The sequence below is a fragment of the Panthera onca genome, chromosome F1 (assembly GCF_046562875.1).
Source record: "Panthera onca isolate mPanOnc1 chromosome F1, mPanOnc1 haplotype 2, whole genome shotgun sequence".
In the NCBI taxonomy this organism is placed as follows: Eukaryota; Metazoa; Chordata; class Mammalia; order Carnivora; family Felidae; genus Panthera; species Panthera onca.
This window is the reverse complement of record NC_138355.1, coordinates 47,161,412-47,178,035: the sequence shown is the minus strand read 5'-3', so window position 1 is coordinate 47,178,035 and position 16,624 is coordinate 47,161,412. Positions and strand designations below refer to the sequence as shown.

Below are 16,624 nucleotides of genomic sequence, written 5' to 3'. Positions count from 1 at the left end.
TTCTACAATTAGCATATACTATTTCGATCACGATAACGCTCAGGGGAAAAGAATCCTGTGCTTTGGCTTGGGAGTGGGGGGGTACGGAAAGCAGAGGGGAGAGAATTAGGAATGACGCGGAAGCCTCATGAGGGTAGCGGTGCCGCCCACTTTGTTCACCATTGTATCTCCAGTGCGGGGCAAAGTGCTCAGCACACAATGGTTCCTCAATACGTGGTTGTTGAATGAATTAGTGAATGTACAAATGGATTTCAGGGTGTGGAATAATTGCTGGCAGAAGAGGAGGAGCCCGACCTGGTCCAGCTGGGCAAGGAGTCAGGGCAGACGGGTCTGAGTGCTACTCGTAGGTGCCACCTTGCCTGTCTTGCATGATCTGGGCTCAGTCACTGCAGCTCTCCAAGACTCAGGTTCTTCATGCACATAATGGGGAGATAAATCTCCTTCCTGCTGCCCAGTAGAGTGTTCGTGGGCATCAAACAGGACCTCAGAGCTAGAGCTCTTGGCTAGAGAGCATGGACACACATTTTTGGTGGTGGGCGTGGGGGAAGCACTGGGGCTCCCGGAGCAAGTCCTGGCTGCCTGAACGGGGCCACGGCATGGCAGCGGCTGCCAAAGACGACCAGGGAGCTTCGGGACACAGGCAATGACACTCTGCCAAAGGAGCCTGGCTTCGAAAGCCCGTCCTGGGGAGCCCGAGGCAGGAGGAGTGTGCTGTGGGAGAGGTGAGCAACCAGGCTGGGCAATGGCAGCCACTTTATGCCTGGTGCTTGTTAAAGTACCCCAGACTCCAGAACCGACAGGTCGAAGGATGTTCAAAAAAGAATGGGATCACAAAGCGTCAGAGGCAGGAGGCCGCAGAGATCATCCAGTTCTCTCATTTTGAAAAAGGGGTAATAGTGGCTCAGGTGGGCAGAGATAACTGTGGCCTGAGGTCCCTAGTGAAGAGCGTGGACTGGCCCTCTGACTCTCTGCTCAGTGATCTTCCCGCTGTCTGTACTCCTCCTTGGTGGGAGGCTGAGATATGAAGCAGGCACTCCTGAGCCTGACTTCTCTAGACACACCAGGCCTCCAAGGGCCCTTGCAGCCAGAATGGGAAAAACGGCAGCCAGCAGACCCGGGACTCCAGGCCCAGGGCTGGGCTGTCCCTTCTCCACAGTCCTCATAGTCCAGGGCAAGTGGGCAGACAAATACCGTAAATACTTTCTCTACACACTTCTTTCCTGCTCAAGAACCTACAATAGACCTCCACTGGCCATTTTATTGGGGTCCAATCTGCCAACTGGACCTTCTAGGACCTCCATGCATTCTCTCCTCTCCTTTCCACTCCTCCACCCTGCTCTACCTTCACTCTGGGATATTTTCCATTTTTTTCCCATTTTGACTATGGCTTCAACAAACATCACCAGCATCCCTTCCCCTGTCTCTTCAGTCACAACCCCCTTTTCTGTCCCTGCACAGGACCTCCCAACTCAAGGTATTCTCTTTCACTCTGGCCTTAAAAGCTTTACCTCTTCCAGGAAGACCTCCACGATTGCCTTTCCCCATATCTAGTCTTTCTTTACCCAACCATCCTATCACCTGGGAAGAGCTACCTCCTGCAGGGGAATGTGGGCCCCTCTGTGCATGGAGCCACATCTATCCCTGGACCCCCTTTCTGTGCTCTGGACAGAGCTTTGAGGAGCAGTGCTGGTGCCCCTGCAGCCCCTTATCTCTACCAGCCAGGCCAGGGACTCTGTTCCTGACATCTGGAGACTCTCCTCTGCCTCCTCCCGCACCACTACCACCCTATCCGCCCCATCATCAGCATTGCTGCTGCCAAGCAAGGGAGCGGTGAGTCAACCCACTGCTGGGAAACTCCCGGGACCTTCCTGAAGATAAGGGCCAGGGGGTGTGAGGGGTGGGGATATCAGGCATGTTCACGCAGTTTCTGCTCCTTGGTCATTACGTGTTTCCTTCTGGTGGGGAAGGCTTTCCTGGCCTGCAGAGCCCCCTTCTCTCAACTGTACCATAGCCCCCATGCCTTCCAAGATTCGGGGGGCTGTGCCCACGGCTCGGAAGTGCTCCGGCCAATGGAGTCCTCCTGCTTCTCATCTCCAGACTCTTCAGCTTGGTTCCCTCCTCCCCTTCTTCCCAGTCTCCTCACATCTGGCCCATCACCCCTAATTAGCCCAAGTCCGAGGAGCGGTGGGCATGGGGCCCCAAGGCAGGGCCGGGGGAGATGAAGAAGGTGAAGACAGAGACAGTAGGAAGAATGTGGAGGATGAGACCACCCGATCCCAGCTCTGTCAGGTCCAGGGGGATGCCGTGCTGCTCTGGGGCTTGGAACCTGCTGAAGCAGTGCCCCCATCGGCCCTTCCTCCCACCCCCTGCAGTGTCTGGGTGGCAGGGGAGGCATGCACAGTCACCTAGCAGGGTGGGGGATGAGGGACAGGGCAGGAGTGCACGCCTGCACGCCTGGATGGCAGGGAGGGCAAGAGCTCTGGGTGTGGGGAGGCGAGGGGCGTTGTTGGAAATATTGGGGGTGAAGAGCAGGCAGACAGAGAAGGGCTGAGGGGTCCGAGCCAGGCTCACACCTGCAGCAGCCCACCCTGCCCTGGGTAGGACACCCACCTCTCGGTGCCCAGGCTGCTGCTGAGGAACAGGAGGGCCATCCGCGTGACCTCCAGCGTCCGCCTGCATGTGGCCTGGAGCATCTCCCTGCCGAGGGGTGCTGAGTCAGAGCTCTGTTCTCCCCGGGGGACCGAGAGCACGGCACCCGCGGGAATGGCCCCCGGACCATGAGGCTCGCTCGCTTTGCCCTCCCCATCCACCCTCGGGGTACTTACACGAACCAGTACAGCCCCCGAAGCATTAGTTCCTGCCCGGCCAGCAGGGCCCGCGCCAGCCACAGGGCCTGGTAGCCAGCGCCCAACACGCTCTGAAACACACAGGAGGCAGCAGTAGGTTTCCCACCCGACCCCCTGCGCCACCCCTCCCTGCCCCCCGGGCTGCCTCTCACCTTGGCAGTGCTGTAATCCGCCTGCAGATCCACTTTGGGGAAGAACTTGGGGATGTCCTGAGCGGCTGCAGACAAAGGCCCTGTCTGAGGGGGTCTGGACGAATCCTAAGTTCCTCTTTCCTCATTCACCAGGCACATCCACCCCCACCCCCTCTTCCATCTCTAGCTTCCCACCTCACACAGAGCACCGCCCCCCCCAACCCTGAATAAATGCACTTTGTGTGCTCCTTTACAAGTGCAGTCTCTCACTGCCCCCTTGTGTCCTCTTTGGAGAACTGCAGCCTTACATCCAAGGTCCCAGATGGGCTAAAACCACCCTCATGCCCAGGAGTCTCAAGGTTAATTCTCCTTTCCAGCATTGGAGACCCTGAGGAGGATGGGACCGGCATCATTCAAATGAGAAGGAATGATACTTTTTCTAGAACTTGGAAGACAAAGCTCTGGGCCCCTGACCACCTTTCCTTCTCTCCATCACCTTGGACTCCTGCTTCCTCCAACCCAAACTATCTGAGGCCTTCCCACCGATTGCAGAGATTGTGGAAACATATTAAATCCAGATCCCCCTGTTTCGACTGAAGTTTCTTTCACAGCTCCGTGGCCACTGCGAAGCCCAGGGAGGGAGGTCAAGCCACCTGCCTGAGTCACATGGCATTTTAGTCACATGGTGTAGAATTAGAGGCCAAATCTGCCTTCTGCACACTTTGGGTGCAAGGAAACACCCACAGAAACATTAATCGATACCTTGGATCGTAAACCCCTGCCCCTCGTAGCAAAGAAGAGCCAGCCTGAGTGGCCCTACTCACGGTCCCTGAAGGCCAGCCCCTTGGGGGTCTCGCTGGCCATGGTGAATAGGGTCAGGGGGCTGCTTGCTGTCGTGTGGGCGATGTGCTGCGCTGAGAGGCTGGGCTCAAGGACACAGACGTGACCCTCAAAGAGGTACTCCTGATGCTGGGGGGCCACACTGGTCTGCTTGTACACGGCTTCCAGAAAGATGGCTACCCTAAACACACAAGGGAGTTAGGGGGAAAGGGGGAGGGTAGGAAGTGTCAGTAGTCAGGGTAGGGGTCCAGGGGACCCAAACCCCAGCTAAGTCCTTATCCATGGAGAAGGTCAGCTTTTCAAAGGGAGGGACCGGGTGACTTCCTCTCTTATCAAGGGTGGAGAGACAAAGGTTGGAGCTCATGTCTTAGGGTGGATGGAGACAGTGGGAACAGAACACAGGAGCTCCAATACCCAGCCTCTACCTTTACACCCCTTTCCTGTAACCCTCCCAGTAAAATCCACCTAGTCCTATAAAATGCTCCAGAAATAAAGGGTTCAATGAGCAGTACTTTTGGAAAACACATTGCCAACACACGCACACACACATGCACACATGCACACGGGTACCCCTCAGATTTCTAATGCACATTACCATCGTAGAGATTGCTGAATCTGTGGAGTCTAACAGCAAGGAAGAACCGTTTTACTTCAACTTTGTGGAACTAGTATTCTCCAAACTAGGATTGGACCCAGAAGCTCTCCTATCTAAATAGCCCACACAGTGCCGCCTGGGATACACTCTTCTGCTTGGGTAGAGAAGGTTCTCGGGCCTCCGTTGCTTACTCACGTGTTGTGGGCGTGGATGTAGACGTGGTGCAGGACCGCCTGGGACAGGGAGAAGACATGGACAACAACTCGCTGCAGGATGTCACTGGTCTCCGCAAAGAACTGGTCGAAGCCCCAGCACTTGGCCTGCTCCACCTCCAGGATGTTGGCCAGGATGGGCACCAGCTGGCTCTGCAGCCCCCTGTGCCCCAGGACACGGAGACGGTCAGGAGGGCCCAGGTCCCAGACTTGTCCTCTTGGAGTAGGTAATAGGGCATCCCCTGAGAATGTCCCCAAGAGTTAGGACCAAGGCGGTGGGGCAGGGTGGGATGGGGAGGAAGAGCTGGAAGAACCCATTCCGGCATCAGGATGGAAACAGTGAGGCGGAAAGGGAGAGTCGTATGCCCCAGCTGACTGCATGCCAGGGGCCTCCGAGGTAGGGCGGGACTCTCAGCAGGGGTAGGTGACACCAGCCCAGACTCCAGTCTGTCTGCCCCTCCTGCAGGGCCCCACTCACATGGACAGCCGGCAGGTGACGGGGAGGGTGTAACTCCACTCCAGGGGCCCGTTCTCCCGCCTCTGAGTGCCTGCGATGGCCCCGGCCGGCTTCTCCGTGGTGATCCGGTACCTGGGGCGAGGCGGGACCAGGTCAGCGGGGCTCCTGGCCCATCACACTTCACGGGATGGCAAACTCAGCATGGGGGGCTCGGAGCGTTGGTTCCCATCAGTCAGCCACTCCGAATTAGCTTGGAAACGGAATTTGAGAGTCCTGGCCCTCAGCCAACAAGATTCCCAGTCAGGCTCTCTGCCCCTTTCCACTGTCCACTTCCTCCACCCCCTTACTGCACATCCCCCGGTCTGGCCGGCCTCGGCACCTCTGTCCTCGCTGTGCTCCACAGACCCTCCCCTCCCTTCAAAGTCCTGCCTTCCCTGACAGCCCCCGCCTGTCGATCTCCTTCCCCTTGCCCTCACCTAATCCAGGTTCCACACAGCTGGACCCCTGAGCTGAGGGTGGGTGTTTCGACCTTCCCACGAATCTACCTTAAACCTCTTCTGCTCTGAGCAGTGCCCTCAGTGGGAGCAGCCACCGACTCCAGCTACTTCTGGAGCAGCCGGCAGGAAACCTGGGAAGGCCTCCCACAAGGGATCGGGGCCTGGGTCCTTGCCCCACCTTTGCCCCTGGCAGGTTCCACAAGCTTTGGAGCCTCTGCTGAGATGGGGAGCCACGCGTGGAGGGAGGCTAAAGGGAAGCACTGAGCTAAGATGAGGGACCGTGATCATCTCCCATCAGTCAGGGCAGGGCTCAGCTTCCTGTTTCATAGGCTGGTAACAGAGGATCGGAAAGGAGTCTGGGTGGGGGTGGCCCAGAGGAGGACCACAGAGTGAGAGGTGGAGTAGGAGATACAGCAGGGACCAATGGAGGAAGGTCCAGGGCCAGTCCCTTCTCATTCCCTGCCCGTGGCCCACCGTACATCATCTCCTTGTTGCGCCGTGGTCCACCGAAGGGGACAAAGGGCAGGCTGCCGGTGGCTGCGTGGTACAGGGTTACCCCAATGCTCCAGAGATCCACGGTCACCCCAAATGTCTTCTGCTGGGGCTTGCGAAGCACTGCCCGTTCATACATGTCAGGGTGCTGTGAAAGGGAGAACGAGAGGGCAGCCACGGAGACGTGGGTGGGCAAGGGCCGGAGCCCCATCCATCAGACCTCCTTCCACCACCTTTGGAAACTATCAGAACCATCTCCTTTGTCATTTCAAAAATGGGTATGGGGGCACCTGGGTGACTCAGTTAGTTAAGCATCCAATTCTTGGTTTCGGCTCAGGTTATGATCTCACAGTTCATGAGTTCAAGGCCTACATCGGGCTCTGCACTGACACTGGAGCCTGCTTGGGATTCTCTCTCTCAAAATAAATAAATAAGATCAATGAAACCAAGAGTTGGTTTTTTGAAAAAATAAACAAAATTGACAAACCTCTAGCCAGGCTTCTCAAAAAGAAAAGGGAGATGACCCAAATAGATAAAATCATGAATGAAAATGGAATTATTACAACCAATCCCTCAGAGATACAAACAATTATCAGGGAATACTATGAAAAATTATATGCCAAAAAATTGGACAACCTGGAAGAAATGGACAAATTCCTAAACACCCACACCCTTCCAAAACTCAATCAGGAGGAAATAGAAAGCTTGAACAGACCCATAACCAATGAAGAAATTGAATCGGTTATCAAAAATCTCCCAACAAATAAGAGTCCAGCACCAGATGGCTTCCCAGGGGAGTTCTACCAGACGTTTAAAGCAGAGATAATACCTATCCTTCTCAAGCTATTCCAAGAAATAGAAAGGGAAGGAAAACTTCCAGACTCATTCTAGGAAGCCAGTATTACTTTGATTCCTAAACCAGACAGAGACCCAGTAAAAAAAGAGAACTACAGGCCAATATCCCTGATGAATATGGATGCAAAAATTCTCAATAAGATACTAGCAAATCGAATTCAACAGCACATAAAAAGAATTATTCACCATGATCAAGTGGGATTCATTCCTGGGATGCAGGGCTGGTTCAACATTTACAAATCAATCAACGTGATACATCACATTAATAAAAGAAAAGATAAGAACCATATGATCCTGTCAATCGATGCAGAAAAGGCCTTTGACAAAATCCAGCACCCTTTCTTAATAAAAACCCTTGAGAAAGTCGGGATAGAAGGAACATACTTAAACATCACAAGAGCCATTTATGAAAAGCCCACAGCTAACATCATCCTCAATGGAGAAAAATTGAGAGCTTTTTCCCTGAGATCAGGAATATGACAGGGATGCCCATTCTCACCGCTGTTGTTTAACATAGTGTTGGAAGTTCTAGCATCAGCAATCAGACAACAAAAGGAAATCAAAGGCATCAAAATTGGCAAAGATGAAGTCAAGCTTTCGCTTTTTGCAGATGACATGATACTATACATGGAAAATCCGATAGACTCCACCAAAAGTCTGCTAGAACTGATACATGAATTCAGCAAAGTTGCAGGATACAAAATCAATGTACAGAAGTCAGTTGCATTCTTATACACTAACAATGAAGCAACAGAAAGACAAATAAAGAAACTGATCCCATTCACAATTGCACCAAGAAGCATAAAATACCTAGGAATAAATCTAACCAAAGATGTAAAAGATCTGTATGCTGAAAACTATAGAAAGCTTATGCAGGTAATTGAAGAAGATATAAAGAAATGGAAAGACATTCCCTGCTCATGGATTGGAAGAATAAATATTGTCAAAATGTCAATACTACCCAAAGCTATCTACACATTCAATGCAATCCCAATCAAAATTGCACCAGCATTCTTCTCGAAACTAGAACAAGCCATCCTAAAATTCATATGGAACCACAAAAGGCCCCGAATAGCCAAAGTAATTTTGAAGAAGACCAAAGCAGGAGGCATCACGATCCCAGACTTTAGCCTCTACTACAAAGCTGTCATCATCAAGACAGCATGGTATTGGCACAAAAACAGACAAATAGACCAATGGAATAGAATAGACCCCAGAACTAGACCCACAAACGTATGGCCAACTAATCTTTGACAAAGCAGGAAAGAACATCCAATGGAAAAAAGACAGTCTCTTTAACAAATGGTGCTGGGAGAACTGGACAGCAACATGCAGAAGGTTGAAACTAGACCACTTTCTCACACCATTCACAAAAATAAACTCAAAATGGATAAAGGACCTGAATGTGAGACGGGAAACCATCAAAACCCTAGAGGAGAAAGCAGGAAAAGACCTCTCTGACCTCAGCCGTAGCAATCTCTTACTCGACACATCCCCAAAGGCAAGGGAATTAAAAGCAAAAATGAATTACTGGGACCTTGTGAAGATAAAAAGCTTCTGCACAGCAAAGGAAACAACCAACAAAACTAAAAGGCAACCAACGGAATGGGAAAAGATATTTGCAAATGACCTATCGGACAAAGGGCTAGTATCCAAAATCTATAAAGAGCTCACCAAACTCCACACCCGAAAAACAAATAACCCAGTGAAGAAATGGGCAGAAAACATGAATAGACACTTCTCTCAAGAAGACATCCGGATGGCCAACAGGCACATGAAACAATGCTCAACGTTGCTCCTTATCAGGGAAATACAAATGAAAACCACACTCAGATATCACCTCACGCCAGTCAGACTGGCCAAAATGAACAACTCAGGAGACTATAGATGCTGGAGAGGATGTGGAGAAACGGGAACCCTCTTGCATTGTTGGTGGGAATGCAAATTGGTGCAGCTGCTCTGGAAAACAGTGTGGAGGTTCCTCAGAAAATTAAAAATAGACCTACCCTATGAGCCAGCAATAGCACTGCTAGGAATTTACCCAAGGCATACAGGAGTACTGATGCATAGGGGCACTTGTACCCCAATGTTTATAGCAGCACTCTCAACAATAGCCAAATTGTGGAAAGAGCCTAAATGTCCATCAACTGATGAATGGATAAAGAAATTGTGGTTTATATACACAATGGAGTACTACATGGCAATGAGAAAGAACAAAATATGGCCCTTTGTAGCAACGTGGATGGAACTGGAGAGTGTGATGCTAAGTGAAATAAGCCATACAGAGAAAGACAGATACCATATGTGTTCACTCTTATGTGGATCCTGAGAAACTTAACAGAAACCCATGGAGGAGGGGAAGGAAAAAAAAAAAAAGAGGTTAGAGTGGGAGAGAGCCAAAGCATAAGAGACTGTTAAAAACTGAGAACAAACTGAGGGTTGATGGGGGGTGGGAGGGAGGGCAGGGTGGGTGATGGGTATTGAGGAGGGCACCTTTTGGGATGAGCACTGGGTGTTGTATGGAAACCAATTTGACAATAAATTCCATATATTGAATAAATAAATAAATAAATAAATAAATAAATAGAATTAAAAAAAAAAACCAAACCCACATTGGTGTGGAGTTAGCCCATCCAGAGCATTTCCATGTGCCCACTCTCTGTCCTGGGGAAAGTGGTGATCAGTAGTGCCCCATCCTAGGTGAGGATCACATCAAGGAACTAATTGCACAAGGGAGGCCTGGGGCAGGGGGGCCCGGCCAGAGGGGCCCGGGCAGGGACACTTGGGCAGGGAGGCCCAGGCAGGGTACAGCATCACCTTTTCCATCTTAGAGAACAGAATAAATTCTTCTGGTTGGGGTGCAGGGGTGACAGATACCCTGCCCCACACAGGGGGATTGAACAGAGCCCCTATTCAACACCCGACTCACCAGGTACTCCTCAGTGCCATAGACAGAGACAAACTTCTCATCGTCATCCAGCTCCCGGGCGGCCCCGAAGTCCGTCAACTTATAGATGCTCTGCCCCTCCTCCCCCATGAGGCGCATGATGTTTCCAGGCTTGATGTCGCGGTGGACAATGCTGTTTTCCCGCAGGTGGTTCATGCCGGCCACTGGGGACGGAGGGAGGGCTGCTAGCTCTCTGGCCAGGAACAGCTCAGTGTGTGGGGCTTCTTTTGGGGGAAAGGATGCCCTTGGGTCCAGATAGAGAGTTCGCATGGGCTGACAGAGACACAGGAAAAGCAGGAGGACAGACACGGGCACAGGGCAAAGGAGGGGAGCCCAAAGACACGGGTGTTGAGGTTCCACTGGGATTCCCTAAGAAATTAAGAAGGATGGTGTCTCTGCCTCCCCAAAGATGGCATCCCCCTTCTTGTCTGATTTATTTTTAAAAATTGTAATAGGGGCACCTGGGTGGCTCAGTCGGTTAAGTGTCTGACTTTGGCTCAGGTCATGATCTCACAACTCATGGGCTCGAGCCCTGTGTTGGGCTCTGTGCTGACAGCTCAGAGCCTGGAGCCTGCTTCGGATTCTGTGTCTCCTCCTCTCTCTCTCTCTCTCTCTCTCTCTGCCCTCCCTTGATCACCCTCTCTCAAAAAGTTAAAAATTGTAATAAAATATACCTAGCATAAAATTTAGCATTTTAATCATTTTAAGTGTAAAAACCCCGTGGCATTAAGTCCATTCACACTGTTGTGTGACCATCACCACTGTCCATCTCCACAGCTTTGCCAATGTCCCAAATAGACACTCTACCTATTAAACAATCACTCTGCATTCCTCCCCCTGCCCCCGCCACATGCCATTTGACTTTCTGTCCCTATGGATTTGACTGTGACTTACTTCACTTAGCAGTGTCTTCTAGGTTCATCCACATACAGCATGTGTCAGAATTTCATTCCTTTTTAAGGCTGAGTAGTACCCCATTATGTGTATATACCCTATTTTGTTTGTGCATCCATCTGTCCATGACGTGTGGGTTGTTTTCTTCTCATGGCTGTTGTGAATAACACTGCTATGAACTCTGGTGGACAACCTGCTTTAAGAATTGTTTTTAGGCTAGTGGGGCGCCTGGGTGGCTCAGTCGGTTGGGCGTCCGACTTCGGCCCAGGTCATGATCTCGCGGTCCGTGAGTTCCAGCCCTGCGTCGGGCCCTGTGCTGACAGCTCAGGGCCTGGAGCCTGTTTCAGATTCTTTGTCTCCCTCTCTCTCTGACCTTCCCCCGTTCATGCTCTGTCTCCCTCTGTCTCAAAAATGAATAAATGTTAAAAAAAAAAAAAGGAATTGTTTTTAGTCTAGAGTTTTAGACTGCTGATTAGCAGGAATCAGATATAGTAAAAACGTTGGGGTTGGCAAGCATAATTCATTCCGGAAACATGCTTGCAATTCAAAGCATTTGTATATCCAAGCAAATTTCGAGAACCATTGGCTCAGTTGTGATCATGTGCCATCTGGCATCCGGGCCACTCGTATTGCAAGATGTCGCTCGTGTATCAAGTTAAAATGTATTAGAAATGTTTGCTTGTCTTGCGGAACACTCGCAAAACAGGTCACTCGCAATCCAAAGTTGTACTGTACTTGGATTCTGTCCATTCATCAGTGTCTGTCCTGGACACCAGACAGAGTCTGTCCTGGTCTGTGAACGGAGAGCCTCTTAGGGACAGAATGTCTTCTCTGTTTGGCTACTTTTTTCAGAAATGCCAGACCCTCTGGGACGTCGCCTTCCCCTGAGGGCTGGGCCTGGGGCTGGTCTGAGTGGGGAGGAGGGAAAGAGGGGGGAGACTTCCCGGTGGGGGTCAAGGAGGGGCTCACCCACACAGCGCAGCACCACCAGAAACTCCTCCTCCGGCAGCCCGAAGGCGTTCTCGGGGCTTTCGAGCACACTCAGCAGGCTCCCACCGGAGCAGTACTCCATCACCAGCACCTTCTGCCGGCTGCCCCCCTGTGGGTGAGACGGAGACAGGGAAGCTTGGGGCAGAAGGCAAATGTCCCCTTCCATCGCTGTGTGAGGAAGCAGCTTTCTCAAGAGGGGGTGACTCAGCCTAGAGCCAAAAACCCCCCTTCTCTAGGTCCCAGCTTCTGGCCTGGCCTTCCCTCCTTGGCCTTACAGTGACCCCACACACCTGAGCCCAAGATTACCTTTTCCAGGAAGCCCTCTTTGATTAGGCCCTACCACCCACCCTCACTTTCCCCGCACATCCCACCCCACATTCCTTACTCCACCCTACAGGTTTCCTCTCTGGCTGACCTGCTGACAAGCATGTGACCACGTCTCCATGATTCTGTGACCTGAGTCTTTCCAGCCTGTGTGGGTCAAGGACAAGACCACCTCCCTCTGACCAAGCACTGGACCCACCGTCTCCTCCACCGCAAAGAGCTTGACGATGTTCTGGTGGTTCAGCTTTCGCAGGACGTCAAACTCCCTCACCTGCACCTCGCGGGGTCGCAGGTAGCTGGCGGTGTTGAAGACCTTCACGGCAACCAGCTCCCCGGATTTCTGCCGTGGGGGGAGCGGGTAACGTAAGTCCCACCCCTGCCCAGGGAGCACACCCGCCCCCAGCCCTCCATGTAGCTTCCCCCGACCTGCCTGAGACCAGAGATGAGCAAAGGCAGCCTGGTTGGGGGTGGGGGCTCCCAGCTCCCACCCAGCTCCTTCCTCAACCCAGAGGGAATGAAGCAGGTCCAGCGCTGGTTGGGGACAAGGGCTTGGCGCACCAGATAGCCTGCAGGGGATGGTCTGTTGTTACTATTACCGTTTCTGTTGGCAACAACCACAATGGCAGCTACCACTCCCTGGTGCCGGTAGCAGAGCTGGGATTGGAACCTGTTCTGTCTGACTTCACCTCTTGACACAGGACGGTGCCATGTGTCTCATACAGTCAGTACAGCGCTGCGACAAAGGCAGGGCAAATCCAAACAAGTCCTACTTCCCACCTCTGCTACTCCTAGATTTGCTGCCACTTCCCCGGGATGACGGCTTTGTGTCTTCCTCTCTTTCTCTCCAGTCCCAAAACGTGCTTGACGCAAGCTGCTAATCCCTAAGGAGCCCTTTTCAGCTCCCCACACCTCTTGCCAAAGCTGTAGTGTCCCCCCGCTCCAGAGCATGCAGGACAAAGTCCAGAGGCCTCTGCCCTGCTGCCCAACAAGGTGCTGACAGGGCCAAGAACTTCACGGATGCGGGGGCCTGGCCAGGGCTGTGTCCTACCTTGTTTCGGGCCTTGTACACACTGGCAGTGGCCCCCTGCCCCAGCAGGTCGTCGGTGTGCCATAGGTAATTGACAGTGCTCTGCATCTCCTGCCCCTGGCTGGCTGGCCGTCTTCTGCCTAGAAAAAGAACATGCAGGGGTCGAGCATTCCATTCCTGAACTGGGGTGGCCACTTGGGTGGCCGTGCCCAAGACCATCCCACAAAGGGTTCCGTGTGGCCATTCCGGGGGCGATGGAGGCGGGGGGGGGATGGAGGAAACGTGAAGCACAGAGAGGAACTTCTCCGAAAAGAAGTACAGCCCCCTCCCCCCCGCCACCCCGGGGCCCTCAGCCCTCAGCCCTCAGCCTGCGCCTGTCCCACCACAGGGCACTCTACTTGTCCTCACTCCCCATCTTCTCCCACCACCTCCCCAGATGGGCCATTCTGCAGAGACGAACCTTTTTCTCTGTCACCTCTCCCAGGCACTGAGAATTCTGGGGTTTTGACATCCAGGCCTGGGATTGTCCCAGGAAGCAGAAATAGTGCTTGAAGGAAGGGCCCCAGGTCAGGCAGCGTCAACCACACCACCACAAATCTCCAGGATTGCAACATGAGCCTGGAGCCCTTCTCCACCCACTCGCCTGGGCCCACCACTTCCTGCTGCTGTGAGCTAACAGGCGGCCAGTGTGGCCAGGTCAGCGCCGCTCTGGAGAGGAACGACACATCCTGCTGCCGGCAGTGTGTGTGAGGATGCGCGCATGTGTGTGTGGGAAGGGGGTGGGGAGGCGGCGAGAGACCAGCAAATCCAAGGGCTCAGGAGCCCCGGGGACCATCTGAAACCCTCTCCAGCTCCATTCCCCATCTTTGCCCCCGTCCTGTGCTTTCAAGGCCAGTTCCTCTAAAGCAACTGGGGCCAGGGAGTGCAGCCTCAGAAATTAAACTCAAATTCTCTGAAAAATAGGCTCAGGTCTGGTCTTAACGGGATGACTGGGAGAAGGAACGTGAGAAGGGCCACTACCTCTTAAATACTCTCTAATAAGGCTGGTCTGGACAGGGTTCCTTCCTCTTGTAACATCTGATCAGTTCTCAACCCTAGGGTCACCATGCCTGGAATCCTACAGTTCCTTAGCTTTCTTTGAGCCTTCTCTCTATAATCTTTTTAAAAATGCAATTCCTTGAGCAAGAGGCCACTTCAAGAGACTCAGTGGCCAGTTCCTAGATTCAGAAAAGGTACCCAGTGTGTGCATTTTGCAAAAGCAACGGAGATACAGAGAGACAATATAATAGCTCATCAGCTTGAATGAATTGATCAGGTAAATCCCTTACCCCCTCACCCCCGGAGGCTGAGGAAAAATCATGATGCCGGCAGATCTGGGGATGTGAAGCCTGACAGAGCACACGAAAAGCAAGGCCAAGGGGTCCAGTCTGGGGAGCTGGTGGGTGGCAGATTTCACTACCTTCATAATCCTCCCCAGGCCTGGTCCCCAACATGGGCCCTGGTACTGGGGCAAGGTGCAGCTGAAGACCGAGGGAATGCACAGTGTTGTGCAAAAGGCAGAGCCCTGGAAGGGCGCGCGTCCTGGGCTCTGCTCCTGGTCCTGCCAGGGCTGTGCCTAGGAGCTGATGGGTGGTGCATCTGGTTGGCTGCGTGTGCACTCGCCCCCCCCCCCCCCCCTCAGGTGCAGGGAAAGGCTGCTGTCCTTCGGAGTTGGTTGGATGAATGAGGGTGGGTGGTGGAGCCTGGGCGCCCATGGCCCCACCCACTGTCTGCACTCGGTCGGTCCGGTCATCCTCCTGGGGACTACTGCAGCCAAAAGCACTTACCCAGTGCTCTGGGCCGCTGTGGATCAGCCAGAGACTCTCCGGGGCGAGCGTCTGTTATGTTTACTGTCTGTGGCAAGTCCAGGAGCCGAGCTACACCGGAAAGAGGAGGGCGGATGAGAGGCACCCCTCGGTGCTATGTGATTCTCAGCCACCGTCAAAGGCCACCAGCCCCAGCCCTTTAACCCTTTCCTGTTTGTCACCCTCCCCCACAGGGCTGGGGGTTTCCAGTCCATTTCCCCAGCAGCTCCGGGAGACTTTCCTCCCCACTCCTGGGACTTGGGTCAGGGAGAAAGACCCCAGGTTGGGTGAGGGCAGGCGGCAGGAGCCAGGCAGGAGAAAAGTATGGAGGCAGAGGCTGAACAGGGGTGGCCGGTGTTAGGAAGTAGAGCCCAGAAAGGGATCGGGGGAAGCAGATGGCAGCTCTCCCCCATGCCACAGCCCTCCCTGCCTCTCTCTCTGGACTCCAAGCAGTCCTTTACAAAGGTGACCGCCAGAGAGGCATGCAGGGCACTGCCAGGGGGACCCCAGAAGCGGCAGAGAGACCCGGGGAGGCGCTAAGGGGCTGGGAGAGCCTCTGGCTATGTGGCAGCACCCCTGCACTCCACTGAGTGCTGCCCTGCGGCTGCCCCGGTCCAGTGGCCCCTGTGGACTCGGCACACTCACCCCATCTCAGCTGCGGTGGTGGTTTGCAGGCTTGTGGAAGAGCGTGGCACCCACTGAGCTTTCAGCACACTCTGTCATCCACAGGCTGTGCGCATAACATCCTGGTGGCCACGGCCCCCGGGGACCCCCGAGGCTGGGCCGGCTGCGGGGGTGGGGGGGGCCTTGCCCCACCCCTGGAGCTGGGAGGGCGGGGGCGTGGGTGGGGGGCAGATGGTGTCCTCTCCAGCTCCCTGCAAGGGGACACTGCTCAGCTCCGAGCCAGCCGGCCCTGCTCTCTCACACTTCCTGATTTGGTTCTTTCTCTCTCTTAAAGGGACAGAGGCAGCTGGGCTGCAGCCACCCCCGGCAGGAAGGGGAAAGGATGCTCTGAGCTCCCAAGTGGAGGTGGCGGGACCGGAGTCTGAGGCACAGAGAGGCCTGAAACTGAGGCTGGGCAGTTTTGGTGGCCGCAGGGTGCCCTCTGGGCATGCGCCATTTGCGGGAGCAGGGAGCTCCAGGACCCGGCCCAGAGTCCACGGAGCCGGTTGGGCAAGTTAGCCTGGGAAGACAGAGTCCCCACACCCCCGAGCCCCAGGGAAGTCTAGGACCTGTGCCTAGCCACTCCAGAAGTCGGGTCTGACTCATCTTCCCAGTGAGCCTGCAGAGGCCCAAGAGCAAACACTGGAACCCATGTTATGCCCTCCAGGGTGACCTCGAGCACAGCCCACATCCCTTCCCAGTTTCTTCAGTCAAGGTTAGTAACATTTACTCCATTGGTTGTGTGGACGACTGCTCGCTCGGAACAATAGGTATACAAATGCCAGGGAAAACTGGAAAGCACTTTACCAACTTCGAAGGCATTGAAGCCCACACACCTTTGGAAATTTGCCCACGATCTTCAGACACTGCTGGGGCTGGAACATAGGTGTGTCAATGTCCCAGTCAAGATTCAATGCCCTCCATCAAATTTCCTAGGAGACTGGAGAGGTCTGCAACGTTCTGGTCGACTCCAAGATGGCAGTTGGATAAGAAATGGTTAAAACCAGGAA

At 53.6% G+C, this 16,624-nt stretch overlaps 1 protein-coding gene across 10 annotated transcripts in view; it reads right to left on the bottom strand.

Moving 5' to 3' along the window:
• Positions 1-15,893, bottom strand: part of IKBKE (inhibitor of nuclear factor kappa B kinase subunit epsilon) — a 29,180-nt gene extending 13,287 nt beyond the window's left edge. For 5 of the 10 annotated variants that reach the window (XR_009613690.3, XM_060644314.3, XM_060644317.3 and 2 more), the window contains exons 1-13: positions 15,597-15,892; positions 14,934-15,023; positions 13,129-13,247; positions 12,172-12,420; positions 11,736-11,865; positions 9,855-10,036; positions 6,058-6,218; positions 5,103-5,213; positions 4,608-4,787; positions 3,802-3,998; positions 2,999-3,063; positions 2,826-2,917; positions 2,611-2,697 (exon numbers count right to left, since the gene is read on the bottom strand). Coding sequence is in view for 9 of the 10 variants with exons in the window: in XM_060644314.3 (XP_060500297.3) it covers positions 2,611-2,697; positions 2,826-2,917; positions 2,999-3,063; positions 3,802-3,998; positions 4,608-4,787; positions 5,103-5,213; positions 6,058-6,218; positions 9,855-10,036; positions 11,736-11,865; positions 12,172-12,420; positions 13,129-13,215 (1,541 nt within the window). In the remaining variant the exon portion in view is untranslated. Of the gene's footprint in view, positions 1-2,610; positions 2,698-2,825; positions 2,918-2,998; positions 3,064-3,801; positions 3,999-4,607; positions 4,788-5,102; positions 5,214-6,057; positions 6,219-9,854; positions 10,037-11,735; positions 11,866-12,171; positions 12,421-12,510; positions 12,647-13,128; positions 13,248-14,933; positions 15,024-15,596 lie in introns of those variants that run through there. The other 5 variants (XM_060644321.3, XM_060644318.3, XM_060644316.3 and 2 more) reach the window with 5 other exon arrangements.
• Positions 15,894-16,624: the final 731 nt, after the last annotated feature.